Genomic DNA, 21,757 nt, shown 5'->3' on the forward strand with positions numbered 1-21,757 from the left:
TTTCTGCAGGGAAGATAAGTATGGCCACAACCCCATTGCTCCAGTCTAGGAGTGAAAGCGGAAATTGTATAAGAGAATGTGTCACTCTGCCCACCTTCCCCGTCTCGCATATTAACCAGTCCCCTTAAGACACTCACCCTGTGTGTTTGACAATGTATATACACATATATTCATGGACTAGATTCTAACAGTTTCACTCTGAAAAGAAATTTTCCATAGGCAGACAATGACAACTTCATATGACTGAAATATGCCCTTACATTTAAGAACATCTTATCCTACATCTCAAAGGTGTAATTACTACATTGCTTAGTGAGTCCAAACTGGTCCTGTCTGGGAGCATGTGAACTTCAATAAGCTGACACCTTGTCCAGAGTTGCTGACTACCTTGCACCCAATGCACAAAACCTTGAATTGGGATTACTAAATTAAAAAAAAATGTCCTAGTACAAATACTAATAATACTATATATATATATAAAGATTTGTTTCTTTGTGCATGAATTGCCTGTTTTGTGAATTTTATGAAATCTTTTGCCCACAACACTGATAGCTACTCTGAAAAATCTGGAAATATTTTTTGTTATTTTAATGTTTGCAATAGTCAGTACGGAAGCAGAATTCCATTACTCTCAACAGATGACCTCCCATAAGTGTAGATTCTCTGTGGTTCTCTACCTGCATACTTGTGATGCCATCATGTTCAAAGTGAGCTTAAGTTTTATTTTGCTGGTATTACCAAGAGTGAAAGGGAAGATCTACAGGACGATAGTGAGACCAGCTACGTTATATGGGTTGGAGAAAGTGGCATTGACCAGAAAGCAGGAGACAGAGCTGGAGAGAGCAGACTTAAGGATGTTAAGATATGCATTGGATGGATAGGATTAGAAATGAGGACATTAGAGGGTCGGCTCAGGTTGGACGGTTGGGAGACAAAGTTAGAGAGGCAACATTGCCTTGGTTTAGACATGTGCAGAGGAGAGATGCTGGGTATATTGGGAAAATGATGCTAAGGATGGAGCTGCCAGGCAAGAGGAAAAGAGGAAGGCCTAAGAGAAGGTTGACATGCAGGTGGTGGGTGTAACAGAGCCAGATGTAGAGGACAGGAAGATATGGAAAAAAGATGATCCGCTGTGGCAACCCCTAAGGGAGCAGCCAAAAGAACAAGAAGAAGAAGCTTACATTTACCCTGAAAAATATCAAGATCTCATATAAAGAATGTCTAGTGTAATGTCTGTAAAGTTGCAGTGGAAAAAGAAGGCAATAAGAATTTGTCTGCAGTACCTCAATTATGAAGTGTACATAAAACAAACTTTTAATAGCAACACAGCAATACATATTGTTATAATATTCTTTAAAAAATGTGTAAATATTTAATGCCGCCTCGTTGTGCTCACATGCACACAGACACAGAGATATATGAAATGATCATTTTTACACTTGAACAGATGGGATGCAAATTTAAACATGCAAAGTGTTACTACTGGACTAATCAGCAATTTGCATTGGCTCTGTCAGTCGCTTTGTTTTCAACTGCAATGCAAATTTTGAATGAAGGTAAACAAGGGCTAGTTTACATGCACATGCATCTTCAGAGCACATTCAGGACTTTAAGATTTAGGGTAACTCTTGGAGTAAAGCCTGTTTACAGATAAGTGTATTACACCAGGATTATGATCAGAAAAAAATAATAATTCTCATTAAAGAGCTTACACTGTCTGATTTCTTGATGTTTATATTTTGGGTCTGTATCGAAGAAGTGACACTTCATAGGAGTGACATAATCAAAGGAGTGACATAAATACCGTATTAAAGGAGTGACATTTTATTTGAGTCACCTACCACACACAACTGAAAATACGCTCGCCAAAAAAAATCGTTGCTACCACTTGGATGGTTGGTTGGATGGTTGTCACTCCTTTGAAATTTATATCTGAGGTTTCACTCCTTTGTTATGTTACTCCTATGACATGTCACTCCTTTGAATAGGACCATTATATTTCTACCTCTGCTACTATGTGGGTTTGCGGAATTTAATTACTAATTATACTTCACTTCTCTCAGTTATTATTATACAATCCTGAAACTAAAATGGAAAAGTTTGGGGTTTTTTTAGGCTGAATGAAACTTTTTTAGTACTATAGCATGTCTTCTGTCATGGTTAGATTAGGCCATATTGAATTGCCAGGTACTTTTATTATCGTTTAGGCTATACAGAAACACTGTGGCCATATGCTTAGAGCTCCCTCTGGTAACACCAGGTCATGCAGTGCTTTTGACCCCAGTTACTTGACCTTTCCAATGTGTAGCAAGGAGGCATGTATAGCACACACTGTCACCCTGCTGCCGTCTATGTGATGCCCCCTAGAAACAACAACCCATTTTTGTTATTTCATTGCTTGTGACCCCACTTCTCCCTTCAAGCAGTCAAGACCAAAAAAAATCCAAATCCAAGATTTAGCTTCTGGAAAACCAGATCCAAAACTCTCCCAAATAGCTGTTTTCTTAATCAAAATCTTGGTTCAAGCACTTCTAATTTAAAATGCAGTGGTTTTATAGTAGTATTCCCAAATTCTGCAGCTGTGAACTTAAAACTATGTTATTTCTGGTTCATGTGGCATGCCACAATTAAAGTGCAAAAGCATAAAAGGCAAAATTCAGTCATTATTTTAGCCTCCACACAAACTACATATGCATGCACAGGATTCAGAGAGAACCCCACCAAATAACACTGCTACCAAATACATTTACTTAGGCTAATTGTGGAAGCAAGCTATGCAAATTCCTTACAAAATGTTAATCTATTTAAATCTCTTCCAGGACACAAAGCGTTCCCCCGTGATGATGTGAATTGACAAATTATTTGCATTATGTTTTCAGATGTTCTACTTACAATCCAGTAGGTGAAAAGAGAGGACAAAAACCCAAAGGCTACCTTACAATACCTGAAAATGCCAGCCTATAACTGACTGGTCCCACTCGCTGAGTGATATTATTGACTTTTGTAATTTAGAGATCTAGCTTCCATGTCAGCATCCTACAGCAGATGTTCTTGATAGAGAGCACAGCCTTTTGCCCAAAGTGAAACTGCATGAGAACTTCATGCTTGGAATCTGTAGATTTCTAATTGGTCTCAGGTAGCTACATCTAGATTATTATGCACCATAGTTCACAACTTTATCAGATTTCTAACGAAGAGATTAGAAGTTTAAGATTCCTGGGTTGGTCATGGACTCCTTCCTTAAAAAGAGAAACACCTGTAATTCTACAACTGAAGTTGTTCCTTAAATAGGAAGACTTCAGCAGTAATGTCCTCTAGACATCTTGGAACACACAGATATGGCAGTGCAAACATTACTCATTTCACAATAGCTATATAGTGAAAATCATCAGAACTACCAGGTAGACAACAAAATAATCTCAACATTTATATAGAAATTTGAGTGTTGTATCTAGTAGTGCTAGGGTGTTGTACTGTGTTAGCTTTTATGAAGGCAGTGAGAAGTCAAGCAAGATGACACCTTTTATTGGTTAACTAACAAAGATTACAATATGCAAGCTTTCAAGGAAACTCAGGGTCTTCATCAGACAAGATGTAATCATCATGTACACCTTGCCTGAAGAAGGGGCCTGAGTTGCCTCGAAAGCTTGCATAGTGTTGTATCTGAAACTTTATGTTTATACTATCAATTAAATTATGCATTAGACACCTTGCTGTGGGCAACCTTTTAATTAAGTTAAATTTTAAGATATTTTATGATTATAAACATTCAGCATAGTACATTTATTATAAAATTCACAAACAGATGTGTGCATGAATGATTCCCAATTAGCAATCAACAGTAAAACAACATTTATTTCTATAACACATTTTCATGCAGAAGATTTAGCTCAAAGTGCTTTACAAGTTGTCAAAGAAATAGTTGCAAGAAAAGAAATATAAATTAAATTAGGCAAGAATAATAATGGATAACTAATAAAAAATCAATCAATTTCAGTTTACAGTAAATAACATAGACATATAATTAGTGGTAAGTAAGAGTAGTAGGAGTAGTGTCCATATATATAATATCGTATTCTATAGATTGTAATAATAATTCATTACATTTATATAGTGCTTTTCTCAGTACTCAAAGCACTATCCACACAGGGAGGAACTGGGAAGCGAACCCACAATCTTCCACAGTCTCCTTACTGCAAAGCAGCAAGCACTACCACTGCGCCACCTGTGAGGACTGTTCTAAAGATCACCCAAGTGATAAGATCTGATGGCTGGGAGGAAAGGAAATAAAAATAAGATAGATAGATAGATAGATAGATAGATAGATAGATAGATAGATAGATAGATAGATAGATAGATAGATAGATAGATAGATAGATAGATAGATAGATAGATAGATAGATAGATACTTTATTAATCCCAAGGGGAAATTCACATTTAATAAAAATGTAATAAAAAAAATAAAAATTCACAAATAATAAAAATAACAAAATAAAAAGTTGGGGAAATAAACAAAATCTGCAGGGGTTCCAAGACTTAAAGACCACTCAGTCCCCATTGGACATTCTACCTACAATGTAAGTCATTCCTTGTTGTTTTTCTCCCAGAGCATTCAATGCAGTCGGTCACATGGACAGCTGGGGCTCCCACCTTCATTTGAACACCACAGTGCCTCAATCACGTGGTAGACTAAGCATAAAAGAAACCATAGAAAAGTGACAACAAAATCTTTCGGAATGAAAACATGCCTTAGTTTAAGCCTTAACATCCGGGATTCAAGTGGACCACAAGAAAGGTCTTCTTATGACTTTTACATTTTTTATCAGTTTAAAAGTGCCAGAAAGTAGGTGAATTATGTAAGAATGTGTGAACATTCCTTTGGGATTTCTTCAGGAAGAGAATTGCATGTTTCTGTTTTATTAACTATATCTTCCCTCATAAAAAGAAATGGAGCTAAGATATTTTTCTTATAGGATAAGAGGTTTGAAATCATGCTGAAACTTTTTATCTTTACTTAACCTTTGCTTAACTCTGCTTAATCTTTTAGAAGTACGTGGATGAGATATACTGGTAACAGCTTAGCTATTAGCTAAACAAACACGCCTGATGGACTGAATGGTCTTTTCTCGTTTGTCAAATTTCTTATGTTCTTATGATACTCTTCTGAACTTGTCTGTGCAAAAGGAAAACAAAAACTTAAATGGATTTACCTAATTCTGTTTTATTTGTTTCCCATTTAAATGTTTAGCTGTTCTGACCCCCAAAGCAACAGGCAGAAACTGTATAATTTTTTTGAAAGAAAGATCAGGAGATGAAATGCCTTCAAAACACCATGCCAATAAGTACCAATAAGTCAATAAATAGTGCCTTCTAACTCTGAAAAAAATCAATCAAAATTCTTAGGAATGTACATGCAGAGAAGCATTACCAAAAAATAAGTAAAGACAAATCACTCTTATTAGCCTCTTGAAAGTGTTACCCGCAATCTCAGACAACTAGGAAGTGTGTGATGTTGACTTTTCCACTACACTCCCAGCTGACCTTGCCTAACAACCACATAGCAACCATCAACAAAAAATCCACAAAATGGCAGCATCCAAAAGTAAACAAAATGGCTTCACAAGAGAGTGTAAAAAAAATTTGAAAATTGTGAAAAATAATCTAAGGCATAAAACGAATGTTAAAAACTGATTTTTTTTCATCTTCAAAACATTATTCTGCAATGGGAAATTTTAGTAAAATCTCAAGGAAAGCTAAAAAAAATTGATAAAGCACCTAATCATAACATTAGCTGTTTTAATTTAAGGTATATTCTAAAGATCTGAAACAGTATCAAAAGAATAATTATAATTCAACCATCTTTTCTTATAAGTTGAATTGCTAATAAGACAGAGTTAGCCGCAGGATCATTTCCTTGAAAATAAAGTACTAGGATGAACCTGTCATCTGAATCTGTGAATACGGAGTAAAGCTATGCTGACACACACTCTGGAAACACACATCCAAACCACTACTTTCAGGTCTGATTGTCTTCAAGTTAGTGCTGGAATAACATGGTCTTCATTTTAAATTTTCTGAGAACATTATCCATATATTTTGTGGACCAGAACAGATTTGTACCTTTTGGCTATTCCTTTCTCTCTCATTTACTTCAAAAAATTTTATTAGCATGATGCATACTTAATGATGCATATTGTAACCACCACCTCACAGACATGAGTCCTTTGTTCAAATAGAGTATTTTATTAAACAAAATACCTTCACAAAGGCTTCTATCTCAATCTGCTGCCAAGCATATTCTCTTCTGTCTTTTCTCCTCCAATCATTCCAGGTGAGCTTTGTCTTCTTCCACATGACTCCAACTCTCCTGAGTAAAGTGGAGCAGCTTCCTTTATACCAGACCTGGAGAACATCCGGTACTACCACATTGCACTTCCCTGTGTCAGAAGAACATGCCTTTTGCAGCTCCCCCTAGTGGCACCCAAGAACCCCAAAATGGCTGCAACATCAATGCAGCCTTGTGGGTGTTCAACCAGGAGCCATACCAGAAGGATATCACTAGGAAATGTACTGTGGGAACACATGGCTCTGGGAGACAATCTACCTCTGTCCTTACCTTATAATGATCTCCTAGCTGGGAAAGATGCCACTAACCATCCCAGTCAGGATCCCATCTGTCCTTCTTCTTCCATGATATAGGCCTCCAGGTAAGGAGCCATTCATCCCAAATGAGATGTCAGCCAAAGTGTGCCATCTATGACTATATAGTCATGTTTACCTGGAAGAAAGTTATCTGGAGTGCTTGTGGATCCTTTGTCATTTGCACCTCCTTATTAACTGATGGCTAGTTAAGAAAACAGGCAATCAATTAAAACCAAAATTCAGCTGTTTAAAGCAAAGATAGGCAATTAAGGGTTCTGAATCATAATAAACAAGTTAACAAAAAATAAGATATTGCTTTAACAGTAAATAAATGGGTTCTAATTAAAAAACTGATTAAAGCAAAAACCTGCAGCCACTGAGAACCTCCAGGACCAGAGTTGAGTACCCCTGAACTATAAGCACTCATTTGGTAATACAATCCCAACTAATAGCTTAATAGCACATAATGTACATACACTAATTGTGATAAGACACAAGTTCAGTATTAGGGTCTTAACCTAAATAAAGGAATGCAATCAAAGTCCTGCATTGCACAGGTAACTGGGGCACAACACACAAATATAGGGGAGCATGTTAGTGTTTTTTGATCCAGGGACACTGAGAGGTCATCAAATAGAATTTTCATTCTAATGACTACAAGTTCCATTTAAATCCTGTTGTAATAATATTATTACATGTAACATAGCAAAACATTACAACCTCAGATCTGCTTTATCCATTTCAGAGTGAAAGAAATCTGATGTTTATCTGAGCAGGTGAAACAAAACCCTGGAAATGGCACCAGTCCATTGTAGGACACATTCACTCTCTTGCCCATTTTTGAGTTGCCTATTGGGCTAAGATAAATGTCTTTGGGAAGTAAGGAGACAAAAAGACACAAACAAAAAAGAGAATATGCAAAGCCCACGAAGACAGTGACCATTAAAGAGAAGAACAATTATCTTATGTTGCAATGCTACAGTATCTATCTATCTATCTATCTATCTATCTATCTATCTATCTATCTATCTATCTATCTATCTATCTATCTATCTATCTATCTATCTATCTATCTATCTATCTCTATCTATGGCTCATCATTGGACAAGAAGAGACAGGGATTACCTGTTGTGAATTTAAAATGAAGTATGCATTGAAGGTATAAATTCTGACAGATTTAAAAGTAAAGTTGTGCCACAATTAGAAAGACTTGACACAATGAAATATTTTAACAAAAAGAAACAAAGCTATTTGATTTGCCCAAGAGATTCCAGAAGAAGCAAGTCTGTCTTGTAAGAATTTAGTTTATAAGAAGTTTGAAATCATCCATCCATCCATTTTCCAACCCGCTATATCCTAACACAGGGTTACGGGGGTCTGCTGGAGCCAATCCCAGCCAGCACAGGGTGCAAGGCAGGAACAAATCCCAGGCAGGGCACCAACCCACTGCAGGACACACACACACACCAAGCACGCACTAGGGACAATTTAGAATCGCTAATCCACCTAACCTGCATGTCTTTGGACTGTGGGAGGAAACCCATGCAGACACGGGGAGAACATGCAAACTCCATGCAGGGAGGACCTGGGATGCAAACCCAGGTCTCCTAACTGCGAGGTAGAAGCGCTACCACTGTGGCACCTTGCCTTGAATTCATTCAAATACTAATGTTATTGAGACATAAGGTAATTTTAACTGTAAACAACATGCATTAAAGAGAGTTAATCACGTAGAGCTGGACATCCTTAGTACATAAGTAGATTTTATATTGCATCCAAGTTTGATTCAGTTCAGTTTGATTGAGTTTATTTTTTTTTGTTGTGCTTTTCATGGGTCACAGGCTCAGAGCACATGCAGAAATTTCTGTAAAACACCCCACTGTAATAAAAGGATAATTGTCTCAGTCATTCCAACAGATTACAAACAGTTTTAGTAAAAAGGTAATGCATTTGTCATTCCAGCAGATGGTGCATCACAAGCATTAAAACGTCTTTTATGAATTCTATAATGCATAATGGCATATAACAGAGACACAGGCATTGCATAATGTACTGCAAACATTAACGCTGAGGTGTACATTAATTACTTCGATTTCAGCCTGTCTTAGACGAGTAGCATAGCACAGTGATTAAACCATACATATTTTAAAGGCATGAATACACAAATTTCGTTGAGTAGTAAAAAAGAAAAATAAAATAATCTGGTTAACTTAACATTACCACAATAAAACATCATTAATATTATAAGTGAGATAATTAAGATCGAAGAATAGTCCAGATTTAGGTGAGCATTTGTAGTACAATTGATGGACTGAATGTTGTTCTATGTGATGAATTGTTGCCTGCCTTGGGCCTGATGCTGTTGGCTTATCCTTGGTTTATGAATGTCTTTGCAGTGTTATCATGGCACAGACGGGGAGATGTGTTGTTTTTATTTTGGTTTGATATTACTAGTGGAAGTTCATCATTTTTAACAACCAGGTTCATTTTAACATTTCCCAGAGTCCATGTTGACACCCCAAGGTGTGTTTTTATACTGGTTTCTTAAACAAAATAACAGTTTGTTTTAGCATCATTTTTAAAACAATAAGCCTGACATTAGTGATGGATGAATAGTATAGACAGGCTCACACTTTTCAAACTGTCTAATACAGGGGTTCCCAACGGTGGTCCTGTGGACCCCCTGTGGCTACAGGTTTTTGTTCCAACCAGATTCCTAATCAGTGACAACACCTGATAATGCTGATCTCATTTAATTAGCTGGTATTTTTTTCTCTTATTCTACATTCAGAAAAGCACAGCAGCATGATTTTTACATTTATAAGACATATATTTCTGTTTTTGTTATAGATCTAAATGCTTAACTCTCTTTTGTTGATTTCATTGTATTTTGCCCTTTCTCCATGCAGTTTTCCCCTTCGTTGTATCTTATTAATGACAATTAAAAACGAGCAGAACAGACACCCAGGCAGACAACACTGAATCATGAAAGGCTGCAACTATTATAATTAGTAAATAATGGATTAATTAAACAATTAGAACAAATGGAAATGTAGAATGAAAATCAAGATGAAAATATTGTAAAAAAGAAAAAAATACACCATTCTCATATAACTGCTTGGTACATTTTAATAAAATATATATATATATATATATATATATATATATATATTTTACCACTTAATTAGCCCAGGAGTCCAATTAAAAACAGAAGCTGTTTGGAACAAAAACCTGATGCCACACTGGGACCTCAGGAACGAGTTTGGGAAGCACTGAACTAATAAAAAAATATTCATTCAATAAAAGCAGATGTGTGTCCACTCTGTTTAGGTATGTGCCAGTTACAATCAGGGGTGCAGACCTATACTAGCACCACTGGCAGCACATCTAATGAGAAGCTTAGCAGAATGACTCTGACCTCTGACTGTCTGTTACCCTCAAGTTTATTTTCTATACTGCACATGTGTGTACTGAAGCATTAAAGTATAAAAATGTTTAGAGGCTGCACGCATTTACTGTTTCAAATCAGTACAGATGGATACCAGCTGTAGTGACTGCCATTTATAGGCTTAAAGGAATTTCAGCCAATCAGTAGCCAGGCGCCTTAGGACAAAAATTACAATTAAAACCACACACTGCCATACTGTAAAAAATCACAAATATACTTCATGTGTAGTGCATATATGCATTTCTCCTATTAGACTGAATTTGAATCTGGCTTTAAACCAATTCTTGAACCCTTCAGAGATGTGAATATCTCAGAGGACTAAACTCCACTTTTTTATTAAGTTTTATATGCTGAAAAGATGCAAATTCTAATGGTTTTTCTTCTCTTATTGATCCCAACTCCTTAAAAGAAAAGAAAATGAAGGACTTGAAATTAGCCTCTGCATAGATATTGTTTTTCTGCAGTATTGCTCAAGTTCCTTCATACTGAATGATGACTTTTATTAAACAACATTTTTTCACTCCTTCTACTTGTTCTCAGTGGGACAGGTATCTGAAAACGTTTTGGTCTTAATGCCATGAACCTGGGTGATACGTACTGTGTCATCATCTTTTTGGTCTCTTATGGAATGAAGCAGATTTTCCTGCAGGACTTCTCTATGCATTCCTCATTTTCTGTTATTTTTCAATTTTATCATCTCAGACACAGATATGCATCTATATAGAATCTTCTTTTTGACATTAAATATTAAAATAAGTTGCAATTGGAGAAAAAAAATGCATTATGATGATGTTAAAAGAACCAAATAATGCATTAAAATACTGTACATGTTTCTCGAAGTTTCCATTAATGCTATAATAATAATAATAATAATAATAATAAATTACATTTATAGTCCACTCAGAAATCAAAGCAAAAAGAATTGGACCTTTCCAACCCTTTTTATTTGATACCTTTAAAATATGTGAATCTGATTCTGGTCTGAGTTACTCTGTGTCCGTCATCTACAGTATTTTCTTTCTATGGCTTGCTTTGCTTGGTCCCTTTCTCTAAGGTGTGAAACGCAAAGTAAGGCATTCCCCAAAACACAAAAGACGTCTTTCCCTTAACTCAAAACCAGACCTTTTAAACCTCAACTGAGAGGTGGGAACCATAAGAAACCCCCTAACCCAAATAACAAAACAATATTTCTCGGAATATTACAGTTTATCAACAAAAAGAATTCAAACAGCAAAACAAGAATAATAATCCAGGACTTTACAAAATAGTACCTCTAGGAGACAACAACAAAGGTGAACAGACCAAAAGCCAACAAACATAGCATTTAAAAGAGAATCATAAACCATTTTAATATGCACTGAAAAAATAGCCCTATACTCAGTGCCCGCCGTCCACCTCTTAACAAAATTCAACCTTTAAACTCTGCAATACTGTAAATTGAAAACAACAACAAAAAAAGAAAAAGAGCTCATGTGGATCACCAACCCCTTACTCCTGTGGCCAGTACCATGCAGTATACATCACAGGTGGTGCAGTGGTAGTGCTGCTGCTTTGCAGTAAGGAGACTGTGGATGATTGTGGGTTCGCTTCATGGTTTCTCCCTGTGTTGATAGTGCTTTGAGTACTGAGAAAAGTGCTATATTTATTATTATTACATGCACACGCTAGCTGTACCATATCAGATCATTTATCTCGAGGCACTTTCCCACCACTAGAACTTTTTTTCAGGAACCAGGGAGTTTTTAGAAATTCTTGGACTTTCATAGCATTCCCACCACAGGAAATCGGTCCTGTTGTGGTTTCTGCTACTTTTAATAGCTGCTCCCCATGGTTACGTACTTTTTATTCAACCGGGAACTATCATGGGTTGAGCCTGGGTGAGGATTTGTGCTGATTGGTTGACCATAAGCACTTGCAGCACCTTACAAATCTATTAGTATGGATTTTGGAGAGTTATTGGTGAAGACAGAGCACTGCACTTCACACTGTATCACTCTTCATAGCTTCCTCCTTTGTGCGTTGCACCATGCACTGCAATGAACTAACAATCGGTATAATGAGGTAGCGATCACTTTGAAGCAATAAAGTGCAGGGTTACCCTTGAACTCCTAATTGTACTGTATAACACTTCACATCACATCACTCTTCATAGCTGCTTCCCTTGTGCACCACACCATACACCACATCAAAGCAATAAGTATGTTACATATTTTGCATAAAGTTTGCAGTTCCTGTTGTGTGGTGGGAATGCAACACATGAAATGGCCCAGGATCTACATCGTACAAGAACTCATTGGTCATTGAAAACAAAGGTCCTTCGTTGGGAAAACACCTATTGTGCTATTGATCCTTGCTGACAAAAATAAATCTATTACTCATTTCCTCTTAGTGAGAAGTCAAGCAAAATGACACCTTTTATTGGCTAACTAAAATGATTACAATATGCAAGCTTTCATGGCAATTCAGACCCCTTCTTCAAGACCTTAACGAAGGCGTCTTTTGCTTTTTTGTGTGCAATGTGGCCTACTAAAATAACTTCACCTTGGAATGGTCAAAAGTGTCCTAAGTGAGACATATTTCTCTTGATATTGCATATTTCAATATATGACCTGTGAATGCTTCATATTCAGAACAAATTTTATAAGAATATCAAATACCAAACTACACAGAGATGAATAGCCTATCTACTGATCTTTTGTAAGTGTTATGAAGACCAATGCAAGCCATTGTTAAGGTCTTGTTTCATAAGAGTAAATGAGTAATAGATACATTTTTGCAGTACCTAAAGTGTTACCAAAAGAAGATTTACAGACAGAGAAAAGCAATCAGAAGATTTCCAGTCAGAGGTAAGTGAAATGTGGCTTCAGTTGTCCCAAAAGCAAACAGCATTTACTGGATAACAAACAAATGAAGTGAAGAAAAGTCTAGAAGACGACCAATGTGGGGAAGCAAAGAGGTGTTAGCAGCAAGAATAGAAGTAAGAAAATCAGACACACTAAACTGAAATCTGAACACAGAAGGGATGTCCCAAAACATGTACATGAATATGCCTGGCATGTTCAGGGAGCAAAGGTAACAGTGACGATCAGAGGACAATCCCCAGGTATATTGTTTGCATGGAGGAGAATATTAAAAGGGTGAAGAAAGTTAAATTGAGTTTGTTGATAATTAGGATGTCTTGATATTAAGGATACATTTTTAAAAACTAAATTTCATGATATAGAAGAAGCAGAGGAAAGATCTTTGTGCAAAATGGACTTAATTGATAAAAGGTGGTGGGATGTCTTACAAAGAATAAGTTTGGCATTGGATTCTGGATAGGGGACACCTAGAATTTAGACAGAAGATGGGAGGCAAGAACAGACGAGATTAGAATCCACGAGCTTTAAAAATAGATCTAAGTTTTAAGTAAAAGAAGAAGAAAGATCTTAGAGACTAGGATGTCTGCAGGCTTGGTTCATCAAAAATATCTTTCAGAGTATGAATACCTTTGCTAGCCCAGGGCAGGAAAGAAATTGGACAATGCCAAAGACCAGATTGTGCTAAGTGCAAGAAAATGTGTGTCAGCTTGGACAAGGGCCAAGACACCTCACCTCTGACTGTTTTATGACTACCCCAAACACACTGAAGCATACTCTCTGTCACTCAAATCTCCCCTAAGTCAGTTTCAAACAAACACAATATACTGAGGATGTGAGACATCACCATCTTAAAACAGTGCCACCATTTTACAACACAAATTATTTCTTTACAGGAAATACAGAAAAAATAACTGTAAAAAAATGCTTTTCTTATTTTTGTTAAGATGTTCTCAATTAGAAGACTATGATTGTGAAAAAATAAGTAAGCCCCAGGTGAATAGAATTTGAAAGGAGGAATTTTGACTATGAGCTTTTTATTTTTCAGGTGGTTTACTGTATAATTGAAAAAAATAGCCTGACAAACATACATATATGTTTGATAGATAGATAGATAGATAGATAGATAGATAGATAGATAGATAGATAGATAGATAGATAGATAGATAGATAGATAGATAGATAGATAGATAGATAGATAGATAGATAGATAGATAGATAGATAGATAGATAGATAGATACTTTATTAATCCCAAGGGAAAATTCAAGAGTGATGTGATGTGAAGTATTATGTTATATGCTGTCACACACGCGCATTTAGGGGACAGCCAAAGGGCCCAAAAGACCGTGAAAGAACAAAAGATGGGGGATTAGAACAGAGTACTAACGCTTTTACCAACAGAAGAATAAAAATCACCCTCACCTCAATATCACGACAATAAACCACTGGAGTAATCAGTGGTTTATGGGACTTCCGGTCCCATTCCGATGACTTCACCTCTGTCCCCTCTGATAACTTCACTTTCAACTTCCGTTAAAAACATCATTTCCTGTCAGCTCATTTCCATTTCCTCCATATTGCATTTCCTGTCATTATTACATAAAAATTCCACGAAGAAATCTCTGGCTGTCAGTTGTCTGTTCTACAAATATTGACCTTAGTTTCAGTCCTTTGTGTTTACTCTGCCAGTGGCAACATTATAGGGGGAATTCCCACAACTCTTTATCCTTTTGTTCTGTGTTTTATTTCTTCACAATGCAAAAAGTGAAATAATGTATTTGCATGCTGTTACTAAGCAATATTAATAAAGAATCTTACATGCTCAAAGAATGCATAAAATATTTATTTGCACATCATTATTTTTAGAGAACACACATATATATATATATATATAATACAAGCACAAGACAAGCGTTACAAAGTAATTTTCCAAGCAAGATGAATAAAAACATAGTATGTGATGACAGCCTTACTTCCCTGGCATTTATAGAACTGGAGTAGGAAATTAAGCAAGATAATGCAGATGCAATATTATGTGTTCATGGCCCTCACCCCTTAGGACCTATAGATCTACATTTACTTTTATTGACTTAACAAATCAAGTATGTTTTGTTACCTAACAATCCCAAAGGTTATTTCATAGAAATGTAGAAAACATATATATTAAACCCTAATATTTTTCCTTTGTCTCTGTTGCATTATTTGCACTCTACTATGTATTTAAACCCTTGAACCTGTAAGTTTTTCCACCACCAATAAACATTTTCTTCACTAGTGCAGCCATAAGCAGTGTTTTGTTCCATGAAGCGCTTGTTTCAGTTCAGTTCCACATACAGACTTCATTCTTCATTTCTAGATGCGCCATTTATCTAAAGAAATTCAGCAAAAGAACAAAAAGTACAATTTTGCCAGGCAAATCATTTTTATAACACTTAAATCAATACAACTGTCTCAAGTTGCCATACCTCTGGTTATTCCAAAGCAGTTTTCACAGTGCACTGTCTGCCTGTAGAGCCATAAGCTGTCACCTGCCTTCATATTTCCCAGGGAAGCACTGCATACTTCACACTGCAACAAGAGGATTATGAAAAGGTTTTACTGCAGCTGAAGATACCCTAAATCACCACTACTCCTTTGTGGTAACCAGCTAAATACTTGATCAATGACTTTGAGCTCATGCAATAGTCACTTGCTTTCTTCAATTGAGCAACATTTATTTTTATAACTAAGGATGCAGTATGATAAAAATAAATCTTCACAAATACATTTAGTGACAGAATTAACAGACACATTTATGTATTGTTAAGAACGTTAGAGATCGAGCACACAAGACAAAGCAAATAAAAATAAACCTTTACATCCAAATTGTACCTATTAGAAATTTTTGTTCTTATACCACAAAGATTTGCTCATCTTTGACCCACCAAAATGATGCAATCTTCTGTATTTGTGCAATATTGCTGACTTAAGTTGTCCCTCTACTGTTCAGTAGACCTTAAAATGCCCCAACCTTCCACTTAACTGAATTGTCAAAACACTCAGGCATGACATTTTCATCCCTGGGAGTGGTCATCACCCCAATGTAATCTTCTACGGAAGCGCTCACCACTCCCTTCGCTCACCATTCATTTAACAGCATTCTAATTAAGACCAAAATGTGTGTGCCATCCACGTTATGTGGACTCTACACTTCCGGTACTGTTAGGTGAGAATTGTGTTGTCTAAATATCATAACTGTAAGCTGTGGGACTATTTCATCCCTCAAAACTTTTTTTGCTTATGGAACTGCATGAAACCCCAGTGTAGCCTGCATTTTTCAAGGATTTCTAAATACTGTAGTTCAAAAATAGTTTAAATGCAGCTACCAGAAGAGCATTCCAGCACTAGTATGACTCAATGTACCTAAAACAACTGCACAGTCCAAAGTGTTTTCTTTTTAAAGATTTTAATGAAACTCAAAGCAAACAATTCACACAAAAATTAAGGAAAAAAAGTTCATAATACCTGCACAAAATGGGGGAAAAGGTTATTATGCATGAGGACTAAGTATCCAGGTTAGATTTCTTAAGGTTTCTATATGTGATTTCATTCACTGCTTTTATGTACATAACATACACAACAGTCAGAAACCTATATGACATTCGTGTCCTTCTGTCTTACAGTTCATGTTTCTTTCCAGCTGTCTAACTTCAATGTAAGGGTATACTATTGTCACACAGAGCTAACATTCCATTACCTTTAACTTAAGGGAGGTTAAACTGTATTTTCCATTATCACAGCTTTTTTTTCAGAGTTTTAATTTTTAAAAGAAGTTTCAAATTTGGCATGCCTTAATTGTTCAGGCAACTTCTGTAAGTTCCACAACATTTTGGACTCAGACTTTAAAAGCAGAATAATTGCATATTGCAATGGGAGGGTAAAGCCAACATATCAATTCAAGATGGTAAGTAAAACCAATATTGTGTTTACTCTAAATTTCATTATGTAGCAGAGAAGAACATAGATAGATAGATAGATAGATAGATAGATAGATAGATAGATAGATAGATAGATAGATAGATAGATAGATAGATAGATAGATAGATAGATAGATAGATAGATAGATAGATAGATAGATAGATAGATCTGTGAAACATGCAATAACAAATTTGCAAATCCTAACAAGACTGAATGATGCTGCAACCTGCATGGTAGGTTTTAACTGATGGGAATATTTTGAATGATTATGCATTGAGATTGTAAATTAGTTATCCTTATTTTGACATAATGCTCACCCCTAGTATTAATTGATTGAGTTTATGCTTTCTTTTGTGATTCTTCAATGTTTGTTTCCTTGTGTTTTATCCTGAGTGAATGATGTTGTTCTACACTGTCGTATTTTACTATGAACTGTAATGCTGTTCTCTTGTGGAATACTAATGAATCAACACAGTATAAAAACATCTATTGACTAATTGGATGATTGGTTGTTTAATGATACTGGCCACCAGTCACTTGGAAGCCTCTTAGATCTCCAGATGATTGAACTTTTACTACAGCAAATCAGGGCAACTGAAAGGCAGGGTGCCTTTCTGCTTTAAATGGAGGTGGTGAACAAGACTGAAGAATTATCAGTTAGCATTTGTATAGTCTTTCACTTTCTGAAGCTGCTTTTTCATTGTGAGTTGGAACCATTTCTGGCAGCATCAGTTTTAAAGTGGAAGCCAAAGCTGGACATTATGGCAGTGCATCCCATGTTTAAGAATACAGTCGTGCTCAGGTGTAGCATAAAACAGGATCACAGGGGTCTGCTGGAGCCAATCCCAGCCAACACAGGGCACAAGGAAGGAAACAAACCCCAGGCAGGGCACCAGCCCACCGCAGGCCACACACACACCAGGGACAATTTAGAATCACCAATGCACCTAACCCACATGTCTTTGGGAGGAATCCCACAAGAACATGCAAACTCCACGCAGACAGGACCCGGGAACCGAACCCATATCTTCTAACTGCGAGGCAGCAGCGCTACCACTGCGCCAGCGTGCCGCCCGTAAAGTAACCAGTTAACTTAATATAGATATCATTGACATATGGTAGAAAATTGGATTATTGCAAAAATAATCACATGAACACTGGGAAACTGAAAAGTCTGTGCAGACAATAACTAGCATGGGAATGCAATCCAGGACATGGCAGCTTTGGGGCAGCAGTTCTAAGCGTAGCACTGCTAGAAAAAAATAAATTGAATTTAGTTCAACCTGCAGCGTAAAAGATGTGTTTGTATAAAAGTCAGTTTAACAGGTTTGAAAGCATGTTTCTTGTCAAAGCTTTGTACTTAGTTCCTAAATAGGGCCATTGTAAAAGGAATGTTTTTCTACATTGTCCCGGGCAGACAAAATAAATGGTCTTTTGCAAAAAGAGTATAAGATCTTTTCTGTTGGGGTCACACATCCCGTGGAGCTGCTGTGAATGGTTGTGGGTTGTCAGAGGAGAGAGGGGGATCAAGGAAGAGGCAACATGCAGGGAGAACAAGTGTCATAGGCATGAGTGAATAGAAATAGACTTGAGAAGAAAAGGTTACTTTTTAGTTACAAAGTCAGAAGGAGGGCTCAATTTGTTGTTTTAGATGAATTCCCCAAGATACTAACAGTTGGGAATTTTACACTGTAGTTCACAGGTTGTGGATGTTTTTATTTAAACTGCAAATAAAAGTGGAGCTGAACTATCAATTCAGTGTGGCTTCAATGATTTTCATCTTAGAGTTCATTACAGCACTATGCTGGAAATGAGTATTAAAAATCAGTAGACTACCACAGATAATATACCCATTTATTTATCATCAGAGTCACGGGTAGTTACAACCTAGTCTACCGGCAATGGATACAATTCAGGCCTGAATGAAATGACAATCTTATGGCATGTGATGTTGAAGAGTGGACAGTCACTAACCTTAAAACAGGTTGCATGGCAATTGATGTGCAGCTCATTGAGGATCATCTTTGGCTCAATGCCAAGTGGTTTCCGGCAATAAGTACACAAGTCCTTATCAATGATGCTTCTGAAGGCAATACATCAGGGAAAGTTCTTACTTTAATTATGTCATTAACAATGTATTTTAAAATTTGATAAAGTTACATGTTATTTTGCTATTATTGTCAAAAATTACTGACCTGTCAGAGGTGGAATATACTGTCTTAATGGATGATGATGAAACATTATCATTAACATTTATTTGTGGTTTGCTATAAAGAAAAAAAAAATGTTTATATTAAGCTCGATGAGGATTGAGAAGACTTTACAAGGTTAATTGTACATGGCTAAAAAATTAACAGCTCTGCAATTACAGGTAAGTTTAAGTAATTTAATCTCAAGAAATCCCAAAGTTATTTCAGAATGCATTACATTAATGGTCAGTTACTTTAAGTTTGTATCTGTTGTGTTACCCAATTTCAAGTTTTACACTTGAACACATCACCAAGTAGCTTCTCCTTGAAGTTCCCACTTCTAGCCCTGGAAATCCAAACATGGATTGTACAGTATGCATCTTAATCAATTACAACAGGAAAATATGGTATGGAATGGTCCATATAGTATTTCCATGTAAATCTCACTTTAATGATACCACAGGTAATCACTCGACAGAAGATTTTACAACATAATACAATCAAATATATTCACTTATTATGTTCACAAATAAATGCAAAGTAAAATGAACGGGAAATTAAATGAAGTGAACAATTTAAATAATATCTAATTTGAAACAAAACACCTTTGGTGAGATGACACAAACAAGCTACACAGATAGCGAGATTGGTATAGGGGTGGCTAAATGCCTATGTCCATGTCCACTGTCGCAATCCTAGTTGTGTGTTTGTGTGTTCTCTTCTTTCTCTTTATCATCCAGCATGTACTTTGGTAAGACAAACAAGCTGTCAGCTATCTTCACTAATAAATTAAGGGTGGAGTGGTGGCTCTGAGGCTAAGGATCTGCGCTGGTATCCAGAAGGTTGCTGGTTCAAATCCCCGTCACTGCCAAAAGAGATCCTACTCTGCTGGGCCCCTGAGCAAGACCCTTAACCTGTAATTGCTCCAGGGGTGCTGTACAATGGCTGACCCTGCACTCTGACCCCAAGGCGTATGCGAAAACTAACAAATTTCTAATACGAGAAATCGTATAAGACGAAATAAAGAACAAAAAAAAAAAAAATTTCATTGTGTGAGTGTCTGCATGTGTGTGCAAAATTGCATGGGCCTCTGTGTGCTTCCATGAGTGCGTACATGTATATTTAAATAACTTATCTCAAAAAACTACTTGTGGAGTGTTTTTTTCTTAATCAATAGGCCCTGATCCTATAGCTAAATGAGAACAGACTATAAAAATCAAGGTTAATTTAAACAATTTCTATGGTAGTTATCGCCAAACATAAGTCAAACAGTTTTTGAAAATATTTTCAGTGGACCTAACTGGAGAAAAAAAACAATAGGACTCAAACCAGTAACAAGACAAGCATGATGCAACTTACTGTATTTGAAAAAATGATGTACATTTTTTTAAAGTTATTATTGTACGTAAGTTTCCACAGACGCACATACACATAAAATGCTAAAATCAACTTAATGTTTTGAACATCATACAATCAGAATCTGAGTTTAAAGCAATAGCAAATTTTTGACCCCATCTCTTAACTTCCATTTACATGGCAATAATTAAAAATGAGCATCCACAATTGCATACATGGGTACAAATAAGCAGAAACATACAATACTCGTTAGAGCCATGCATACAAAGAGTTCATTGACCTGCCTCTTTCTTATTGGTTCAAATGCCCACAAGAACGTCTCATCTAGGAGCTCCTGTTTCAGACTTGCACAGCCCCTCCACACTGCCATGCTGCCTTTCTCTAGATATCACCCACCCATGCCGCATGTGCTATACTGCAGCTAGAATTTTATTTTATTTTCACATGCCTAAATATTATTTCTACATAAACGTAAATACACTGTCCTTTGCATAGTATATTACATTTTTATTCTGTCCAAAAATGAAGTATTATTAAATTGCATGTACTGTATGTGCAAGCTAAGCACAAGAAACACACTTGTCTCCAAAGTGCTTTGCTATTCATCATTTGTTTTTTTGAGAAGAATATGACAAATTATTTACATAAATTTTCAATGAGGTTCTATTTTGTACTGCTAGTGTTACCATTGATATGCAATTCTGGGTGTTTATTGTTAAAATCAAAATACCATACCTGTTTTCCACAAAGGAGGTTTTCGTGTACACATATGTTTCTGGAGGACTAGAATTTAAATTGAAGCTGTAATGCAAAAAGAAATATCAAGATAATTTCCATCCATCCATCCATTATCCAACCTGCTATATATAGGGTCACAGGGGTCTGCTGGAGCCAATCCCAGCCAACACAGGGCACAAGGCAGGAAGCAAACCCCGGGCAGGGCGCCAGCCCACCGCAGGGCACACACGCACACACCCATACACCAGGCACACACTAGGGATGATTTAGGATCGCCAGTCCACCTAACCTGCATGTCTTTGGACTGTGGGAGGAAACTGGAGCACCAGGAGGGAATCTACGCAGACACAGAGAGAACATGCAAACTCCACTGTGCCACTGTGACGCCCTCAAAATAATTTGTACATTAAAAAAGTTATATTCAACTTGATCATTTTTTAAGACCTGGAGTACAAAAACTGAAAACTTCTTTTGAATGAACTGAAACTCTGTGTAGGTGGGTATTGATGTTTACCCTTTTGGCAGTCAATGGGTTATTCTCCATGTGCCAAAAGATAAAAGATCTTTC

General features: G+C 36.5%; 1 protein-coding gene across 1 annotated transcript in view; it reads right to left on the minus strand.

Annotated features, from left to right (window-relative positions):
- Window positions 1-14,776: 14,776 nt before the first annotated feature.
- The window catches only part of scel (sciellin), a 77,321-nt gene continuing 70,340 nt past the window's right edge, over window positions 14,777-21,757 (minus strand). Inside the window, exons 29-33 of the mRNA XM_051926600.1 lie at window positions 21,187-21,252; window positions 19,102-19,173; window positions 18,881-18,989; window positions 15,415-15,517; window positions 14,777-15,318 (exon numbers count right to left, since the gene is read on the minus strand). Coding sequence (XP_051782560.1) covers window positions 15,302-15,318; window positions 15,415-15,517; window positions 18,881-18,989; window positions 19,102-19,173; window positions 21,187-21,252 — 367 coding nt within the window. The 3' untranslated portion in view covers window positions 14,777-15,301. The remainder of the gene's footprint in view (window positions 15,319-15,414; window positions 15,518-18,880; window positions 18,990-19,101; window positions 19,174-21,186; window positions 21,253-21,757) is intronic.

The sequence above is a fragment of the Erpetoichthys calabaricus genome, chromosome 4 (genome assembly GCF_900747795.2).
Source record: "Erpetoichthys calabaricus chromosome 4, fErpCal1.3, whole genome shotgun sequence".
In the NCBI taxonomy this organism is placed as follows: Eukaryota; Metazoa; Chordata; class Cladistia; order Polypteriformes; family Polypteridae; genus Erpetoichthys; species Erpetoichthys calabaricus.